At 55.2% G+C, this 18,172-nt stretch overlaps 1 protein-coding gene across 2 annotated transcripts; it reads right to left on the bottom strand.

Moving 5' to 3' along the window:
- Positions 1-9,228: 9,228 nt before the first annotated feature.
- WNT1 (Wnt family member 1) lies at positions 9,229-18,172 on the bottom strand. Of its 2 annotated transcripts, none has more exons than XM_070270221.1 (4): positions 17,874-18,172; positions 12,249-12,502; positions 11,232-11,497; positions 9,229-10,712 (listed from the first exon to the last, which is right to left on the bottom strand). In XM_070270221.1, the coding sequence occupies exons 1-4, from the start codon at positions 18,137-18,139 to the stop codon at positions 10,224-10,226; spliced, it is 1,275 nt and encodes a 424-aa protein (XP_070126322.1). In that variant the 5' UTR covers positions 18,140-18,172; the 3' UTR covers positions 9,229-10,223. The 2 variants fall into 2 exon arrangements, with proteins under 2 accessions (XP_070126322.1, XP_023497980.1); XM_023642212.2 differs by lacking the exon at positions 17,874-18,172 and adding an exon at positions 13,258-13,582.

Genomic DNA, 18,172 nt, shown 5'->3' with positions numbered 1-18,172 from the left:
CCTTGGCATCTTTTGCTTTCACCAACCCATTCCCTCCTGCGTCCCTCCCCCAGGGGTCTTCTGCTCCTTCCCGATCGGTGGAGGGGGACTCCTTCCTTTGATGGAAACTCCCAGCCCACCCCTGTCTCCCCCAGTCCGGACTCTCCCTTCCTTGCCCCCCACCCCACCCCCGCTGGCTCTTCCCACTGCCCCGGCGCACTCCCCCACCCCCCATTCCGGGCAAGGGCTGAGTCAGCCTGGGTAAATTTAGCCGCCGACTCGGCGGGCGCGGGGGCTTCGCCCAGACTCAGTCGCGGAGTCCGGCCCGGCCCTTGGCCCCGCCTCTGCCCCCACCCCCACCGAGTCCCGCCAACTCCGGCTCCGGCTCAGCGTTCAGATCCCCAGCCCCGCTCTCAAACCACTTATGATTTTGGTCTCCAATTATCTCGACGTCACTCTCCACCCGCACCCGGAGAGACTGGCCAGGACAGGGAGGGGGCAGGGCGGCCGAGGAGGCCGCTGGACTGGACCCTAAGCCGGGCAGCCTGCCTTGGTTCACTGGAGAGGGGTGGTTCTCTCTGGGCTTCTGAACTTGAGGAGAGAGCATGGCTCAGAGTCACCCAGGAAGGTCCATCCCAGAATCTGCCTGGAGCCCACACTGTCAGGTTTCAAGTTAGCTCCCGCTGGAGGAGGTAAAGGAAGTGGGGGTCACCTTGGGCAGAGATGAAAGTTTCCTGAGGTCTGTCTCCTTTCCACCTAGAATTCTAACTACTACCCATTCTAACTATGGAGCCTTTACCCAGCACCTGAGAGGAGCCAGGCACCAGGCTGGGCTCCAGGAAAGAGATGAGATAGGTCTGCCTGACGATGGGGTGAAGATGAAAATATATCAAATAATGACAGTATTGAGCAGTGAGTGGTAAGTACCGTAAAGAGTCAAACAGGGGAGATTGCATGGTTTTCATGAGATCAGGAAAGGCTCCATGGAGGAGGTGGGCATCTGAAACAGAATTTGGGGAAAGGGGTTCCAAGCAGAGGCAACAGCAAAAAAAGAGGCATGGATGTGGTGAAACAAGGTTGTGTTTAGTAAATTACCAGATGGTCCGGTTTGACTGGAGGTGAGGGTACATTCAGAGGAGTTGTAGAAGATAAAGGCAGGCCAGGTTAGGGTGAGCCTGGGCCAGCTGAAGAGTGTGTGCCTTGGGCCTCTGGGCTTGAGACGAGGATGGACTTCAGGCTTGGAGGAAGATTGAGGAAGGCCAGGGCAGCGTGAGAGCACCTGCCTGGATTTTCCTACAGTCCAGGAGCTCCAGGGTTCTGGGGCTGGTAGAAGAGGTTAGCTGCCTGGGATAGGAGGGGCTGGCCTGGTGGAGATGGATTCCGTCAGGCTGCCTGAGCCTCTTTGAGGCTGAACACACAGGAGGCCAGTTTCTAAGAGCTCACCCACACTGCTACCACTGTCAGAGAAGTAGGGTAGTGTGTTTAGAATGTGGACTCTGGAGCCTGGCAGCCTGGGTTAAATCTTGCCTCTACCTCATACTAGCGGTGTGACCTTGGGCAAGTTACTCAACCTTTCCGTGCCTTGGTGTCCTAAGTTATAAAATGGGGTTGTTAATAGTGCTTTCTTCATAGGCTTGTTGGGAGGATTAAATTATTCACTATGTAAAGCACTTAGTACAACGCCTGGCATATAGAAAGTATTAAGTTCTGATTATTATTTCTCTCTAGAGCAATTTCATTCGTGTTGGGGGTGTAGGGAACAGGAGGATGGGGAAGCGAGAAGTAGAAGTAGGGGAGGAGGAGGATCAGGCAGCAGAGGCCAAGTCGAGGGGAGAGGGGAGCCCTGAGATGGAGACAAACAGCTCCTTGAATGGGTGAGTGGTGTACTGGGAGCCCTTGAGTGGTTAGGGTGTCTATGTGACACACCTCCTTCCCCAGGACTTCCTCCATCTTTCTCTAAGGGTGGAGTCAGCACCAGCTGCTGAAGATCTGGGGAGAAAGGGAGAGAGAGAAGAGGAGCAGCAAGCGCAGGTCTGGGGGCCAGCCCTTGGGGAGCCATATCTCTGACTGGCCCTGCAGGGCCCTGTGGGTGGGAGGCTGGAGGCTCCCTGCTGCGAAAATGACTTCTAAATCTGGCTGTGTCTGCCAGCTGGCCAACCTCGAGGCGGAGGCCGCAACCACCCCCCACCTTGGGACAGCCTCGCAGGTCAGGAACAAGGGACAGCAGACACAGGAGGGCGTGGTCAGGTTGGGCAACAGCCTTCAGGTTAGCACAGGACCCTACTACCCTCCCAACAGCCAGGTTCTTCCCAGGGAAGCCCTTTTCTGTCCCGAATGGGGCTCAGTTAATATGGCTTTAGAGGAACTAAGAGCCCCCTCCCCTTTCAGACTCTCAGGAGAGCCCTGGGACTTCCCTAGATCAGCCACAAATGGGTAAAAGAAACAAAGAACCAGGCCATGACTCTGGGAACTTAGGGGATTCAGGGTCAGGAGTGTGTGCCTGTGCGTGAGGAGGAGAGGAGCAGGAAAGATGGCTGAACGTGAGTATACAGGGAGTGTGCAAAGTGCGCCTATGGGGAAAAGAGTCAGCATTTGCTCAGTTATTCACTTGTCCACTCTCCCATTAAACATGCATGCTAGGTCCTAGGGACACAAAAGAGACACAGACATGGTTCCTGTCTTCAGGGAGTTCAGCATGTAGGGTGTATGTGGGATAGGGCAAGGGATGCAGAAAAGGAAACCCACAGTTGTTACAGTGCAGACAGTACAACATAATATATGTTAATAAAGGCATTCCTGAGGGTCTGGGGGAGCATGAAGGAAAGAGCAGCTCCCAGACTGTGAATTCTGGGGAGTGAGGTTATGCCCAGGCCTCTGGGAGACAAGTCACTGAGGGTGCATATATTAGTGGAGGAAGGCTCAGCCTGGATACTGTCCCAACTTCTGCATGTCCTGGCATGGAATGGGCTCCCTCCTTTGAATCCCTGGTGGCCCATAGCCTTTTCTGAATCCTTTTAGAGAAGAGTTGCTTCATCCATCCATGCATCCATGCATGCATCTATTTATCTATACAGCCCACCCATTCATTTATCCACCTGCCCACTTATCCATCTATGCATTCTTCCATTTATTTATCCATCCATTCATCTATTCTCTTCATGATGGCATACAATATGCCTAGTTCAGTGCTGCAAGGGATGCCAAGATGAACAAAACACAGTTCCCATGTCCTCAGGAAGCTAGAAGCCTAGTAGGAGGATGAGTGACATACACAGATAACCACGCATGGGACAGCCAGTATGTGCTGTTAGTGAAAGCTCTGCCAAGAAGGTGCTTCAGGAGGCAAGGTCACTTTTCCAAGGTAAATTAGAAGAGCTTCATGCAGGCAGGGACATTTGAGATGGGTTTCAACAGGGGGAGATGGGGAAGAGGTGCTTTCCAGGGTATGGGCAAAGGTAGAGAGGTGGGAAAGCACCCAGCTTTCACCAGGAACAGAGGCACTGGGGAATCAGAGGTGCAGAGGGATGGGATCCTGGAATGATGCGTAGGAGGCAAACCATGAAGTGTCTCTGGGAAGCAAGGATAAAACATTTGAGCTTTAGTGAGAGGAATTTAGGGAGAGGTAAGGGGCAGAGAGTTTTTGGGCCGCAAATGTCCCAATTGCCTCCTCAACACCTACAGCGTTGTTTTCTCTGATGCTTGTCTATGACCTTTGTTGATCCTGTTACCTTGTGGAATCTGCTGCTGGACCATGAGCTAATCAAGGGTAGTGACTTTGAGTTAGCTCTGTATCCCCTGCAAGCTTGGAGTGGAGCAACAAGTGCTGGCAGAAGGAAGGACCAAATGATAAAACTGTGCCACTGGAATACTGGCACAGCAATTCAGCATCAGATATATTGGAAGAGGGGTGGCTGCTGCCTGGTGTGACCTCCTGGGGTCTTTCCAGGAGCGCTTCCCAGAGGCACCACAAGGTGGCGCTGTTCTAACTGTAGCTCTCAGTTCTGTCAAGGTCCTTCACGTTTGCAGCTGGTGAAGTGTCCATCCAAGAGCCATCCAGGGACTGTCTAGATTTCCTTCCAGGAAGTCCTGAGACAGAATTAAAAGCCTGAGTGCAGCTATGGAAGAGAAGAGCCAATAGACCCCCAACCCCAACGCAAGTACAGGCCTCATCTATCCAGCCATTCATTTGACAATACCTACTATGTGCCATGTACAATGTTAGGCTTTTGGAAAAACAACAGTGACCAAGACACAGTCCCGGCCCTTAAGGAGGTCACCGTCTAGTCCTGACCAAATCTTCCTTTGCTAAATTTCTCTCTGTTTTACGCACACACACACATGCATGCACGCATGCACACACATTCCTCAGAGCCAATCCCCTTGACCTGGGAAGTCATCTCTGTGTGAAATCTACTCTTAGGCACTGCTTGCCCCTCCAGATCCAAGTTTCTCCCTAAGGTTGCTGCATGGCCACATTAGTTTGACCCCTGGATGCTGTGATCCCTGGATGCTCCTTCCTGGGATGGCTCCCCTTGCCCTTCTCCTGAGCTCCCTGATGAGCCCTTTTCTATTCTCTCTCCCATCAGATCCACAGCTAGTCTGCCAGCCCTGGTAGCTTTAGGGAACTCCTCAGAGTACGCTTGGTAGGGGTTAGGGCCTCCCAATGCTCTGGAGCTCTGGAGGCAACAGGGACATGAGGGTGGATCCATAGAAGGGCCCTGTGAGACCCTGGAACCACCAATCCAGAGATGAGGAGTTGGGGAGTCCAGAAAACCAAAGATCTCAGAAACATGCCCCTCTGTGGCCTGAGGACTCTGCTGGCCAAGACTGTCCCCCGATAGATTGCCTTCTTCTCTCACCTGCTTTTGGGGGGAACGGGCCTCTCCTAGCTGCAACTCCATAGTGGTGGCTGTGGAGACACTGGTTGGGAGTTGAAGCATTGTGGGACATTGTCAACGTTCCCAACATGCTCCAGGGCCCAACTTAGTCCCTGGTGGGTTTGGGAGAGGAGAGGAGGGAGGGTTGGTGCTGAGAGTGGGAGCCAGGCCCATCGAGGTCCCAGGAGTGAATGCCGCATTGTTGGCCAGGCCAGAGTCACAGATAATTACCTCAATTAGTGACAATGGGAGAGTAATAAATACAGGCTTAGTGTCTCCTACCCCACCAGGGCTCCGAAGATTAATCCAGGCTGACGGGCGGGCCCTGAAAGGCGTGATGGACAATTCATTAAACTCCCCAAATGCCGCACAACCTGGGCGTGAAGGCTGAGTTAGCCCCCTGGGGGCTGCGCCTTTGTCCCGATTGTATGTCTCCGCCACAGCAGAGCCGGGCAGCCCCCAGAGAGCGGGGAGGTGAGTGGGGCTCCCCGAGCCGGGCCAGGCGGCGGGGGGATTAGGCCTCAGTCCGGCCCTGGTTGCCCTGGCACACCAGCCCGGCCGGGCTGGAATGTCCGTGGGGGGGAGTGGGCCGAGCGGAGGGGCGGGGCCGACAAGGTGGGGTAAGGGGGGCACACAAAACCAGGGGCAGGAGGAGTTAATTAGACGCCAGCCGAGGAGGGCGAGGGGCCACAATAGGGCTGAGGGGCCGCCAGGGACGGCCCCTTCACTTCCGAGGATTAATAGGGAAGAGAGAGAAGGGAGGGGTTCAGCCCTGGGGGAGGAGAGCTGGAAACTTCCCAGGGTGGTACTGCCCCCTCTTACACAGTTTGGCACCTACTTGGCAAGTGGCTGGGAGGCAGGAGGCTCTGGCAGCCTGGGCAGGTGACCCTAGCATCCCAGAGAATGCCTCTTTCTTCCTTGCATGGCGCCTACATTGGGAGGATGGTTGGGCCAGGAGGAGAGGAAAGACCTTCTCATTTATCAGGGAAGTGGTGGAAGCATGGAGGTTTAGGGGCCCTGGTCTCAAGCCCCCGCCTGCAACCTATTCTGAGGCAGAAGCAGGAGCCTGAAGCTTTACCCTTCCTGATTAGGCTGCCAGGTTAAAGCCAAGAAATCCATAGCAGGGGTTGGAGCAGGTGTGAATGCATGGGGGTAGAGGCTACCACGTGTGTATGTGCACATACGTGTGCCTACTCTGGTATATGCAGGTGTGCTTATGCACAGGGCCTCAGTAAATGCCTGTTGAATGAATAAATGAATGAACTTCAGTTTTGCTGACAGTAAATGGGGGTGAGGAAGAGAAGTGGGACTGGACTGCACCATGACACAGAGTGAGTGGCCTTGGGCCCTTTCATTCTGAGCTCCCAGCCATGGCCCAGGAATGATGGGGACCCCACCTCTGAGCAGATGAGCAAGTGTCCAGGAAAAATGAAGTAGCAGTGGTTCCTTCCCTTTGAAAAGGGCCAAAAATGCAGCAGCCTCTTGGAAGCCCCACTTCCTCCTGGGCCCCAGGGAACAGGGCAGCCCTGGCTCCTCCCCAGGAGCCACCCCACCCTATCCCCTCCCAGGGGATGACAAGGGAGCGAGTTGGCGGCAGTTCCCTGGGCATATTTATAACCTGCTGCTCGCTCACCAGCGTCTGCTTTTAGCCCAGACGGGGGAGGGGGCAGGGGGGTGGTCTGTCTCATGCTGGGCGCCCCGGCTGGGTGTGGAAAGAGTGAGTAAGGGTGAGTGGTGGGCAGCTCTGTATGGATATTCCTGCTCACACCACAGCCAAACAGCTTATTTTCTCCTCATTTTGTTATTTTTCTCCCTCTGGGCTGGAGAGGAGGACTGAGCCAGCCTGAGGTGGGGGGGGGGGGGGCGGTTGCTAGACCCTGGGGTATTTGCAGCCCCACTGACGGGGTTTTTCCAGGGTGCATGTGGCAGCGTGTGTGTGGTGCCAGCTTGCTGACCCCCCGGGGACTATGCAGGTCTGCGTCTCAGTCCTCTCAGCTTTTCCGCTCCCCCCAGGATATTTCAGGACTAGTGCCTCCCTCACTCTCTGAGGCCAACCGTGTGTCCGGGGTCCCTGGCAGCCTCAGATCCCCCTGGGTATGTGGCACCTGGCACCTGAAGATCCAAGATGGATGGGAGAATAGCCTGGGTGGACAGAGCCGAGCTGGGGCATCAGGCCTGTTCCTGAGAGCACTATAGCATGCTCCTATGGTGACCCTCTGGCCTGCTCTGGGCCCTGAGACCTCAGTGAGGCCTCTCTCCAGGAACAGCTGCTTTTCTCCCGAGGATCGATCTGTCCTCGCCTGCGAGAAGATGGCACGGACAATCACAACAAGAAAACAATTTGCTCCTATGTAGTGCTTTGCAGTTCCTACAGCACTTCTGCTTGCTTTTTCTGTTTTATTAGTACATACCCCTGCTTTGAAGCTCAGCCCCTTGAAGCGAAAGGCCTCCATGTGGAGGACTTGGGGATGGGAGTCTGTCCTTAAACCTCATGCATGTGCAGAGGGTGTTAGACTTCACCAAGTGCATTACACTCCCCCCATTATCCTGACAATATCTATTGATGTGTGTGATTCCCTGGCCAGATTGTAAACCCCTCCACGCAGGCAGGATGGCTCGCACTTCACTGTATCCCCAGCATTTACACATGCCTGGCACAGAAGAGGTGTCAGCAAGTGTTCAAATGACCTGAGCTTTCATGGACATAATCTTCTCTGAACCTCATTACCTTCCTGAAGGAGATTAAGTACCTACAGCCATCCCTGACTAACAGACAAGGCAACTGAGGCTGAGAAAGCAAGAGATTTGTGTCTAGTTAGGGCCAGAATGGGATTCCTTGCTTTCCTTTGCTTTTCCTCCAGCTCCTATGTGTCAGCTCAGCCCAGAGGCCCCAGCTTCCAGGCTTGAAAGCAGATGTAGATTCCAGTTCTTGGAGTTAGGACTTACAGGTCACAGTGGTTGGGGATAGCTGTCAAGCCTTCGACTCTCCACTCTGCTGCTTCTCCCCAACTCTGGGCATTGTCCAGCAAGGGCCCAAGTCCCCTCTCTTGCCTCTGGCAGCCCATTAACTTCTTGCTTTGGGAGCTGGGGGATCTAATAGTTGATTGGATATAGATGGGCATTCTCTGCAGGAGGTTCTTTATTGGAAACCCAAGGCCTGTCAGGTGCCTCCTACCCCAGATCGATAAGGTTTCTATTCCTTCCCCTCGGCTGCCCATCAGAGCAGCTAGCTTGGCAGATGGAGAGAAAGGGAAAGGGATATCCTTGCAGGGTTGAGCAGCTCCTGGCTCCACTCCCCTACCCCCACACATATCCCAAAGGCCATCAGGGGTCAGAGTTCACACATCCAGGGAGATGTGGGAGGCAGCCACAACAGCAAAAGAGTCCTGGGGAGAGGGGAAATTCAGTTGTTGCCCTTGGGGGGTGGGGTGCTTCATAGCTCCCCCTGTCCTTCAGGTGTCCCCTGGGGGGAAGTGTTAGGATTAGGGATAGGCATTAGAGCTTAGCAAGGGGTTAGTGTTTGTCTGAAGTTCGGGTTAAGGCTAAGGTTAGATCTAGACCCAGGGAGGGGAGAGGATTAGAGTTAGAGACAGGTTTAGGGCTGTGGGTAGGAAGAGTACTCCTGAGGCTCTGGGGAATGCCCACACAGACGTATCAGTGGTGATAGTAACAGAATTCCCACTTGGGTTCTTTGTGAGAATGGCTAGCTTAATGCTTTGGTTATGGACTGCACTTGGTTTCCTTTTGGTTCCACTGGTTTAAGCCTGGCTGTGTTTGAATTGTAGCCCTCCTGCTCCTTTCTTCTCCCCCACCGTCATCTCTGAGCTTCTAGGTCCAGGATGACTTGGGTCCTAATAAGCTTTTCCTTGTCTGGGCAGCAGGGAGTGCTTTCCCCACTGCCCAATGCCCTGACCACAGAGGGAGCGGATACGCTTCGGGGACCAACAGCTCTACGCTGGGACCAGCAGCACCCTTTCTGCCTTTCTCTTTCTCCTTTGGTTTCTTTTGAGAACACAGTCACGGCTATCATTCAACTGTAGCTATCTTCACAACTCTTGTCAATAGGAAAGGCGGGCTCAGAGTTTGTTTAATCCCCATTCAGCAAGGGAAGAAACTGAGGCAGCTGTGTACTTGCCCAAGATCACACAGCCAGCTGATGTTCAAATAGGAAGAAGAACCTTGCAGAGTCTTTTGGCTCTTGACCAGGTTCTTCTGGAGACCCGGATACCCAGTGGCTTCATTAGGGTCATCTCAGGTTCAGAATCTCAGGGTCCTCTTGCAAGGCCAGGAAACCAGTTCCCCAACAATATGCCCTATTTGTTTAAGAGAGGTAAGCAATGGTGTGTTCTGGATTCAAGGAAAAGCCACCAAGTCATTGATAAAAATAGAGATTTTATTCTGCAGAGGAAGATACTACATTGGTGGGGGCGAGGAGCCATTAATAGCCACAGGGGAAGGAAATACTGATTCCGGTAGGCAAAAGGCATCTTTGAGAAACTGGGGAGAAGGGGATCAGAAAAGGATAGGAGTCAAAAGGAGAGAAGAATGGAGAGGGATTGGGTTGGGGTGGAAGTGGTCTCTGCAAACCAGGCTGGAACCCAGCACAATAAATAGTTTTATTTACAACAACCAAACCCGTGGCTTTGTATCCACGTTTCAGTGCAAATTATTTACACACTGCTGAGGAGGAAGGACAGGAAGGGGTAGGAGGAGGCCGAGGGAGGCAGACTCACAGCTGTTCAATGGCTCCATGACAGAGGCTGGGAGAATGGGGGTATTTCTGCTGGGTCCCCCAACCTCATTTCCCCCTCATTTTCCACATCACCACAGCTGCCCTTTCGCCCCGGAACCTCCCGCTTCAGATATGTGGGTGGGGGTGGGGAGAAAGGTCCTGATGCCCAGGTATGTGTTCAGGGTCTGCACCCTTGGCAGGAGAATGGGAAGGGGCATGTGAGGACCTGGAGAAAACAGAGGATAAAGGGGAGGGAGAGAGGCACGGAGGTCGCTGGCGTGCTGGAGGAGGCAGAGGAACACCGTCAGGCGCTGACCCCTATGGGGGAGGGGACGAATCCTTCTCTCACCTCCTGGCCAAGCAGGGGGCAGTGCAATGGGGTCTCCCGCGGAGAGGGAGGGAGGTAGGTCGGGGCAGGTCCATGAGGATGGCAAGAACATCCTTGCCGCCCCAGGTAAGTGGTTTCAGGAGTCCCCAGGTAGGAGGAGGTGGGAAAAATGATCGGTTACGTAGGAATCGCGGGGAGTGTGTCTGGAGGAACTGGGTGGGTGCGTATGGGGGTCTTAGGTGCCAACGAATCCGCTTGGGAGGTGGGCTTGAGAAGAATGCTCCTGGGAGCGAGTCCGCGCTGCGCGTCACAGACACTCGTGCAGTACCCGCGTGTGCGTGCAGTTGCGGCAGCTGACGTGGCAGCACCAGTGGAAGGTGCAGTTGCAGCGCTCGGTGACGCGCTGTGTGCGCGTGCGGTGGCCCCGGCCGCAGCAGAGCAGCTCGCAGCCGTCCAGCGCGGGCGACGAACTGTTGCAGGCACGCCCCGCCGTGCCCGCTGTACCCAGGCGTCCGCTGTATGTGCAGAAGTTGGGCGACTTCTCGAAGTAGACGAGGTCGTGGGGGGAGGGCGGCTTGTGCGCGGGGTCTTCCGGCTCCAGGCGCAGCAGTTCCGCCCGCGAGGCGCGGTTGCTCCCACGGTTGCCGTAAAGGACACGCGAGGCGCCGTCGAAGCGGTCGCGCAGCACGTCGCCCACGGCGCGCAGCGTGGGCAGCCGCATCCAGCACGTGCGCACCGTGCACGAGCCGGACATCCCGTGGCACTTGCACTCCTGGCGCATCTCGGAGAACACGGTCTAGCGGAAGGGGAAGAAAGGGTATCCCAGGACACTTTCAGAGTCAGAGCCCTCATCCCAGATGCTGCCCCCTCCCTGACGCCGCTGGGACCTCAGCAAAGGCCCAGGAGTAGCCGAGCCCAGGGAAAGAGGCGCGAAATGTCCCGCAGAGATTTGGACACCAGGCGGCCCAACTCTGCTCCGCGCCAGAGAGTCTGTCTCGGGCTCTCAGCATTATTTTTTGAATCTGTACAGTGGAGGGGCAGTAGGCAATGCATTCTGCGGGTCGCATGACTTCTGACCTGTTCGGTTCTACCTTCCCTGAGCCCAGGCATCCCTTTGCCCCCGTCTACTCTCTCTTCCATTCTCTGGCTTCCTTCCAAGCCTCTCGCTCCCTCAGGACGCGCTTTCCTGGTCCTTACCCTAACCCCTGGCCTTATCACGGACCGTTACTTCCCAATGCCGAGGTTAGCCCCTGCGCCGGGACTCGGAGATCCCTGCCACTCCAATTCGGGTGCGGAGTCCCTCAAGCCCGCTCACCGTGCGGCCCGCCTCGTTGTTGTGAAGGTTCATGAGGAACCGCAGGTCCCGCCCCTTCTCCCCGGAGTCCACAAACTCCCGGCCGAAGAGGCGGCCGAAGTCGATGTTGTCGCTGCAGCCCCCCCAGTGCCAATCGGGGCCCCCGGGGCCGCGCCGCCGATAGTCGCACGTGCAGGACTCGATGGAGCCCTCCGAGCAGGAGCGCGCCACCGAATGGGTAACCCCGGCCGAGGTGATGGCGAAGATAAATGCTGTTTCCCGACAACCTGTGGGGGAAGAGAGCGGGGGATCAGCCAGGGGGCACACGGGGTGCGCCCAGCACAGTCAGTGGAGGGCTTGGGACCCTTGAGTCCCACGCCCCGACTCCACCCTTAGAGTTCTGAGAGCCAGGCAGCCGGCTGTGGTGGGAAGCTGATCTCCTAGAGAAAGCACGTGCGTGGGCACGGAACCACGTCCACGCTTGTAATCATGCATTACTGAGACGCAGGGCGCATTTTGGGTCCTCAGTAGACGTGGGGCAGCTGCAGAGAGAAAAACCGAAAAGAGGGGAGCATAAGAACTCCGCACCGCCGGCACCTCTCCGCAGCTCAAACTTTCGGCCCGTCTCAGCGATGCAAGCCTTGCTGGGCTGGAGGCAAGACACCCCCGCCACCACCACCACACACACACACACACACACACACACACACACACACACACACACGCCAGCGGCTTCTCAGGCACCTTTGAGAGGGCCTGGGGAAAACGGTGGCCAGCGAGCGTCCACGACTCAGAACTCGCTTTCTCTGAGGCAGTGGCTCAGAAAAGTTAAGCTTCTTGCCCGAGGTGCACGGCTTCAAAGCGCTTGGTAGAACAAATTTGGCTGAGAGCTGACGCTAGGCATGAAACTCTTGGTGGGTTGATATGTGACCCTGCAGGCGCCCGCCCGGGACATCTTCCCTGCACTCGCCTGTCCATGCCCTAGAAGTGACCCCGCGTTTCCCTGGTCCCGGAAGCGTCGCCTTCCTGGGTACCCACCTCGGTTGACGATCTTGCCGAAGAGGTGGGGCCCCGAAGCCGTGGGGCAGTTCCAGCGGCGGTTCCGGAATTGCCACTTGCACTCTCTGACAGCGCTCTGCAGCCCCCCGCTCACGCTGTGCAGGATCCCCGGGTTCTGGCGGATCAGCCGCCGCTGTTTGCGGCTCAACAGCTGCAGACTGGGCTCGAGCACCAGTTGCAGACTCTTGGAGTCGGTCAGCAGGTTCGTGGAAGAGGCTACGTTCACGATGCCCCTGGAGAGACGCATGATAGGAGCTCAGGCTCTAGGAAGGGGACCTGCACCCTAACCAAAAAGGTCGTGCCCACCCTGTCCTTTTCCTGGGGCTGGGGCTATTTGCCCCGCGAGAGAGCGAGAGAGCGGCAGGAGATCAATAATAAGGTAATGACTCGGCGCTTCCGGGCTCACTAGTAATTTGAAAGGACTGGGTGTCCAGACTTTTGTGTGCCCAGGAGTCCTAGGGCTGCTTGGGGCCCTGGGTCCTGGGACTGGACATGGGAGGCATGGGGAACCCGGAGACTAGATGTCCACCTTGGCTCTCAGAGCCTGCTTCCAGGCAGCCTGGGTGAAGAAATCCTAGCCTGCAGTCCATGCCCACCCAAGATATGAAATGCTTAGGAATCCCATCCTCTTCTTGCTTCCTTTCGGAGGGCATTCCCGGCCCTTCGCTTCCCCAGGCAGGTAAACCTTTGGTGTGGCTACCACCGTGAGGCTGAGTTTGGGGCTCAAGGAAGAAGGGCAGTGCTAGATGGGAGTGGGCTCCCTGCCTGGAGTATCCTGGGCTGCTCAGCCGGACCATTCACCCCACTTCAGCAGAGCTGGATTCTCTGGAGCAGCTGCGCTCCAGAGCGCCCCTCGGTGTCTAGGAGGAAAGTCAGAGCGCTGGAGGGAGCCTGCCTGTAGACACATCCCAGAGCGTGGGAGCTGGATGGGGCTGGCCCCTGGCTTTGCGCCCCGAGACAAGTGGCGACCCCACACTAGCTCACTTACCACCATCGGCCACTGCTGTTGGCGGCCAGGGCTGCAGGCAGAGCGGCCAGCGCCAGCAACAGCGTAGCAGAAACCCAGCCGGGCAGCAGTGCCCAGTGCCCCATGGCCTGCCCGGCCTTGCCCGCTCTGTGCTGCAGTTGGGGCGGCTTTGGCTGCTGCCCGCGACGGTGGGACGCGACGCGGCGGTGGCGGCAGTGGCGAGAGCTCGCAGTCTGGCTCTAACAGCCCTGGGGGCGGGCGGCGGGCAGCATGGCTCGCGGTCCCAGCTGGTGGGCTGAGGCAGCCACGGCGGGCGGCACCGCCTCTTATAGTTGCGGCGCTGGCTGAAGTGACGATAGGAGGCTGCCCCGCCGGGCCACACTGTGGCACCAGGGCGCACCGGTCAGGGGCGCAGACAATGGGCAGCGAGCGGGGCCGTGGCTCCCGCCCGTCTGAGCCGAGAGCTGACGGGCTGGCCGTCGGGGCTCACCCCCGCCCCCTGCCCGGTGGCTCCCGCCTCCGGGCCTGCACTGGCCGCGGACCCCTCCCCTTGGGACGCCCTCCCACGCGCGCCTGCCTCACTCCTCTTCGCGTCTGGAGCCCGACGGGGACCAGCGTCCGCCAGGGGGCGCGGCAACAATGTGCTACTGGGAGAGTCCTCTGAAACCCAACTGCTTCGTCGCTCGCCGTGGGGCTGTCCCCTCGACGTCACCCCGGGCCCCACCGTCGTCCCCTCTCTCACTCATCCTGAGTGGAGGAAGGAAAGCTGTGGTTCTAGGCGGCGACTCCGGGGAGACGCCTTCTCGTTTAGGAACTCCCGACGGCTGAATAGGGAAAGAAAAGGGGAAGACTGGAGGTGGGGGTGGGGCTGTGGTCAGAGAAATCCGGGGGGTGGATTGGGGGTGAGCTGACCAAACACAGCCCAGTCAGGGGGAGAAACCTGAGGAAGCAGCTCTTCCTGCTGTGGGCTAGAAGGAGCTCACAAGTGGCTCTGTGTGTGTGTAAGTGGGACAGTGCAAATGTAGTGCATGTGAGAGTGTGCGTGAGTGTGTCCTGAGGGTAACACTCGTGTATGTACTGGTGTGCAGAAACTTCATGTTTTGAGTAGGGATGTTAGGAACCTTTCCAAAGAATCTTAGAATTTAGCTCAGGTCAGAAGAGATCACTGAGTCATCTTGTCACAGCCACCACCTGGAGCAGAGCATCATCTCCTATGTGTCAGGAAGGAGGTGGCAGCCACTGTCAGGAGAGACCCAGAAGGTTGACTGACAGAGAGTGTCTGGGATTGTGTGTGGAGGTGGGTGGATGGGTGGATGAGTGGATGAGTGTGTGTGTGGGGAGATTAAATATGCATGTATGTGTCAGTCTCACCCGATGTACCTTATGTCATCCTATGGTGTGTCACCCCGTGGCATGTGTCAACCTGTGCATGTCACTGGGGGAGGGGGCTGAGATGGCAACCAAGTTGGTATCAAGATGGATGAGGCCTGGAGTGACTGAGTCTCTGAGGACTAGGCTCAGAAAGGAAGGGCAGTGGAGTAGATGTCAAGCGTGTGTATGGTGGAGGAGGGCTTGGAAGAGAAGGGCTGCTGGCTAAACTGAACCCAAAACAGGGAACTTGTGCCTCCATGTATCTGCTTCTTTTTGGATTTTTCTGCCAAGTTTCTGTCTTCCCTCCAAACTCTGGTTCTCTCCACTTGCCACACGCTGGGATGCCCAGAGTGCCTGCAACTATCTCCTTTGTTGTACACTTTTCTCTTCCCTCCCAGAGACTAACTCAGCTTCAAGGCCACCTTGGCCTCCTATTGAAGAAGTGGCTGCTGTTCCCCAGATGGGGCATAGGGGGCACTGACAGCCTGGCTCTCATGCCCCACCACCACACACAGATGGCCCGTGTCTAAGGACGGAGCATCTCCTCCTTTACATCTTTCCTCCCTCCCCATTTTACAGAGGAAAAATTAGACGATGCGGTTGTCCAAGGTCCACACAGCTCATAAGTGAATAAATGGTAGAGCCAGGTTAAAACGCAGACTGTTCTGGGGCCGGCTCCGACGCCGAATGGGTAAGTTTGCATGCTCTGCTTCGGTGGCCCAGGGTTTCACCGGTTCGAATCCTGGGCATGGACATGGCACCACTCATCAGGCCATGCTGAGGCGGCATCTCACATGTGCCACAACTGGAAGGACCCACAACTAAAGATACACAACTATGTACGGGGTGGGGGGGGGGAGCGCTTTGGGAGAAAAAGGAAAACTAAAACCTTTAAAAAAAACCCAAAAACCACCCAGACTGTTTTGATTCAAAGCCCATGCACTTTCCACCTGACCAGCTGCTTGTGAGTGTGTAGCGACATCAGACTGGGGCCCCTTCTCAAAGCTGACAGGTAAATAAAAATGATCTTTAGGATCTTCCTGACACCCTTTTGGATCCTCTCTTTTTCATCTCCCCTACCTTTAGGATGCCTTCTCACTGAGTAATGTACAGGCCTGATCCTAAAGAGTTCCAAGTCCCAGAAATGACCAGGGCTTCCCTCCAAGGCAGGGAAATCACTCTAAAGAGTAAATGTCTAACTTTAATTAATCCTCTGGGGCACTTGCATTTTAAATGAGATGCGTATTAAGCCAAATGAAGCCTGATGGAGGTTATTTTGGAGGGGAATGTCCTTCCCAGACCCTTTGCCCAGGGCAGTGTACCTGGCCCCTCCAAGGATTTGACCCTGAGGGATGAGGTATACTGGCCCAGCATCCTCCATGGGTCCAAAAACAAATAGTCTCTGCAGAGGGCACCCAGCACAGATGGCTCAAGTCAAGATGTAGTGTACTATGGGCAACTTGTCCTTTGTCCCTTAGGAGTTTCTCCCCACTGGGTCCTGGGTCGAGTCTCCTGGCCTGGTGGATTGGTAAAACCTGGTGGAGGTAGGAGGTGGACTGGAAGACAGGGAAACCTTGTCCATGGCCAGTGGTGACAAGCAGAGGTGGGAAGAGAGGAAAGAAGGAGCCAGTATCCTTTGTTCTACCATTCCACTCACTAGGAGTGGTGGAGAAGAGCCAGAGGGCTCTAGGTCTGGGTCACACTATGTATGACCTGGCCCAAATTTCTATTTAGATCAAATTATCACTGTGTCAATTGTCCTCTCTTTCTTTTCTGCGTCATCAATTTACCTCTCTGCTGGATCATACCCATCAGCACATAAGTATGCTGTCATATCGCCCATCAAAAAAACCCAAAATCTTCGTTTGATTCCACATTACCACTCAAGATTGCCCTATTTCTCTGCTCTTTTACTGCAAAACTCAAAAAGGTTGCTTTAATCACTAGCACCAGTTTCTTTTCTTTATTCTCTCTTTCCACTCTGATCACACCTTTGAACCCACTACACCGCCTTATCAAAATCACTCACGACCTCCGTGTTGCTCTATAGTCAAATTTCAGGTCTCATCTAATCAACCTTTCAGGAACAGCGGACACAGTTGAACACTTTCTCCTTGAAATACTTTCTCAGTTGGTTTTCTGAAACACTATTCCTGCCTTCCTGGCTGCTTGCCTTCTCAGTCTCCTTATGTGGTTCCACCTTGTATACCCAATTCCTAAACACTGGACTGCACCCCCCTTCAGTCTGGAGCTTCTTCTCAGTCTATACTCACTCCTTTGGTGAACTATCCAGTCTCAGGCTCCCAAATTTTGTCTCTGGCTCTGGAATGTGGACTTACACATCTAACACTTGAATAAGTATCTTGGAATATACATATCCAAGACTGAACTCCTGATCCTTCCCTTGCTCTAACCCGCTCTTTCTTCAGTCATTACCGTCTCAGTAAGTGGCAACTCCATCCTTTCAATTGCTCAGGAAAAGAATCTTAGACCCATGCTTGACTCATCTGTTTCTTATACTCTACATCAAATCAATCAACAAGTCCTGTCTTCCTCTCTTCAACATATATGTAGAATCTGATCCATTCTTACACTAGGACACTGGTTGGAGCCACCATCATCACATCTATATTTTTGCCTCCTGACAGATCTCCCTGCTTCTAGCCTTACCTGCCCCCCCCCCCATAGTCTATTTTCCACACAGCAGCTAGAGCCATTCTTTCTAAACAGAAGTCAGGTCATTTCCTTCTCCACTCAAAATTTTCCAATGATTCCCCATCTCACTCAAAGGAAAAGGCAAAATCTTTACGTGGCCTACAAGGCTCTATATAATCCTACCCTGCTCCTTCTTTGACTTCTGACTCATTGCCTACCACTCTCTCCCCTGTGGGTTCCTCCCTCCAGCCGCACTGGTCTTCTTGCTAATCAAGCAAGCTCCTGTCTCAGGATCTTTGCACCTGCTTTTCTGTCTTCTGGAATGCCCTTCCTCAGATGTCTCCATGGGTTTGTTCCCTCACTTCCTTTTCCCTCCCCTTATATAAGATAGGATTCCACCCTATCTCCTTTGCCCTGCTTTATTTTTCTCTATATCGCTTTTGACCATGGATAACTTTAAAGGCTTGAAGCAGAAAATCAGTAGCAAACCGCCCCCCTAGAATAGGAATAAGGGAGAGAGATGTCGGAGGGGAAAGGGATTTTACCTTGATATTGGGGTCTGGGGAGGAAGCAGGGGCCAAGGTTGAGAGTTTGTGGACAGAGGAGCCTACCTTCCTTTGAAGCACCAGCAGGTAGCACTGCCTTCTTGGGCTGGCAAGGCATCAGCCTTCGGTAGAGAAGGGGGCAAAGTTCTGTCTAGGGTAATCCCACAGGCTTGTTGGGGCCAATTGCTGAATGTGGGGGTTTCCTGAGAGTCCAGCGCAGTCAGGCTATGGGCCCTTTGGTGCCTCCGGGTGGTGGCCCACAGTGCTGCAGCAGACGGCGTGCGAGGCAGAGGGTGGGCAGTGCAGCTGAGCTCACCACCGCGCGGGCGCATCCATCCCTCCCGGGCCTATAATTTGGGTTCCCC

Source organism: Equus caballus, chromosome 6 (genome assembly GCF_041296265.1).
Source record: "Equus caballus isolate H_3958 breed thoroughbred chromosome 6, TB-T2T, whole genome shotgun sequence".
Lineage (NCBI taxonomy): Eukaryota > Metazoa > Chordata > Mammalia > Perissodactyla > Equidae > Equus > Equus caballus.
The sequence above is the reverse complement of the archived record's forward strand: the minus strand, read 5'-3'. Positions and strand labels throughout refer to the sequence as shown.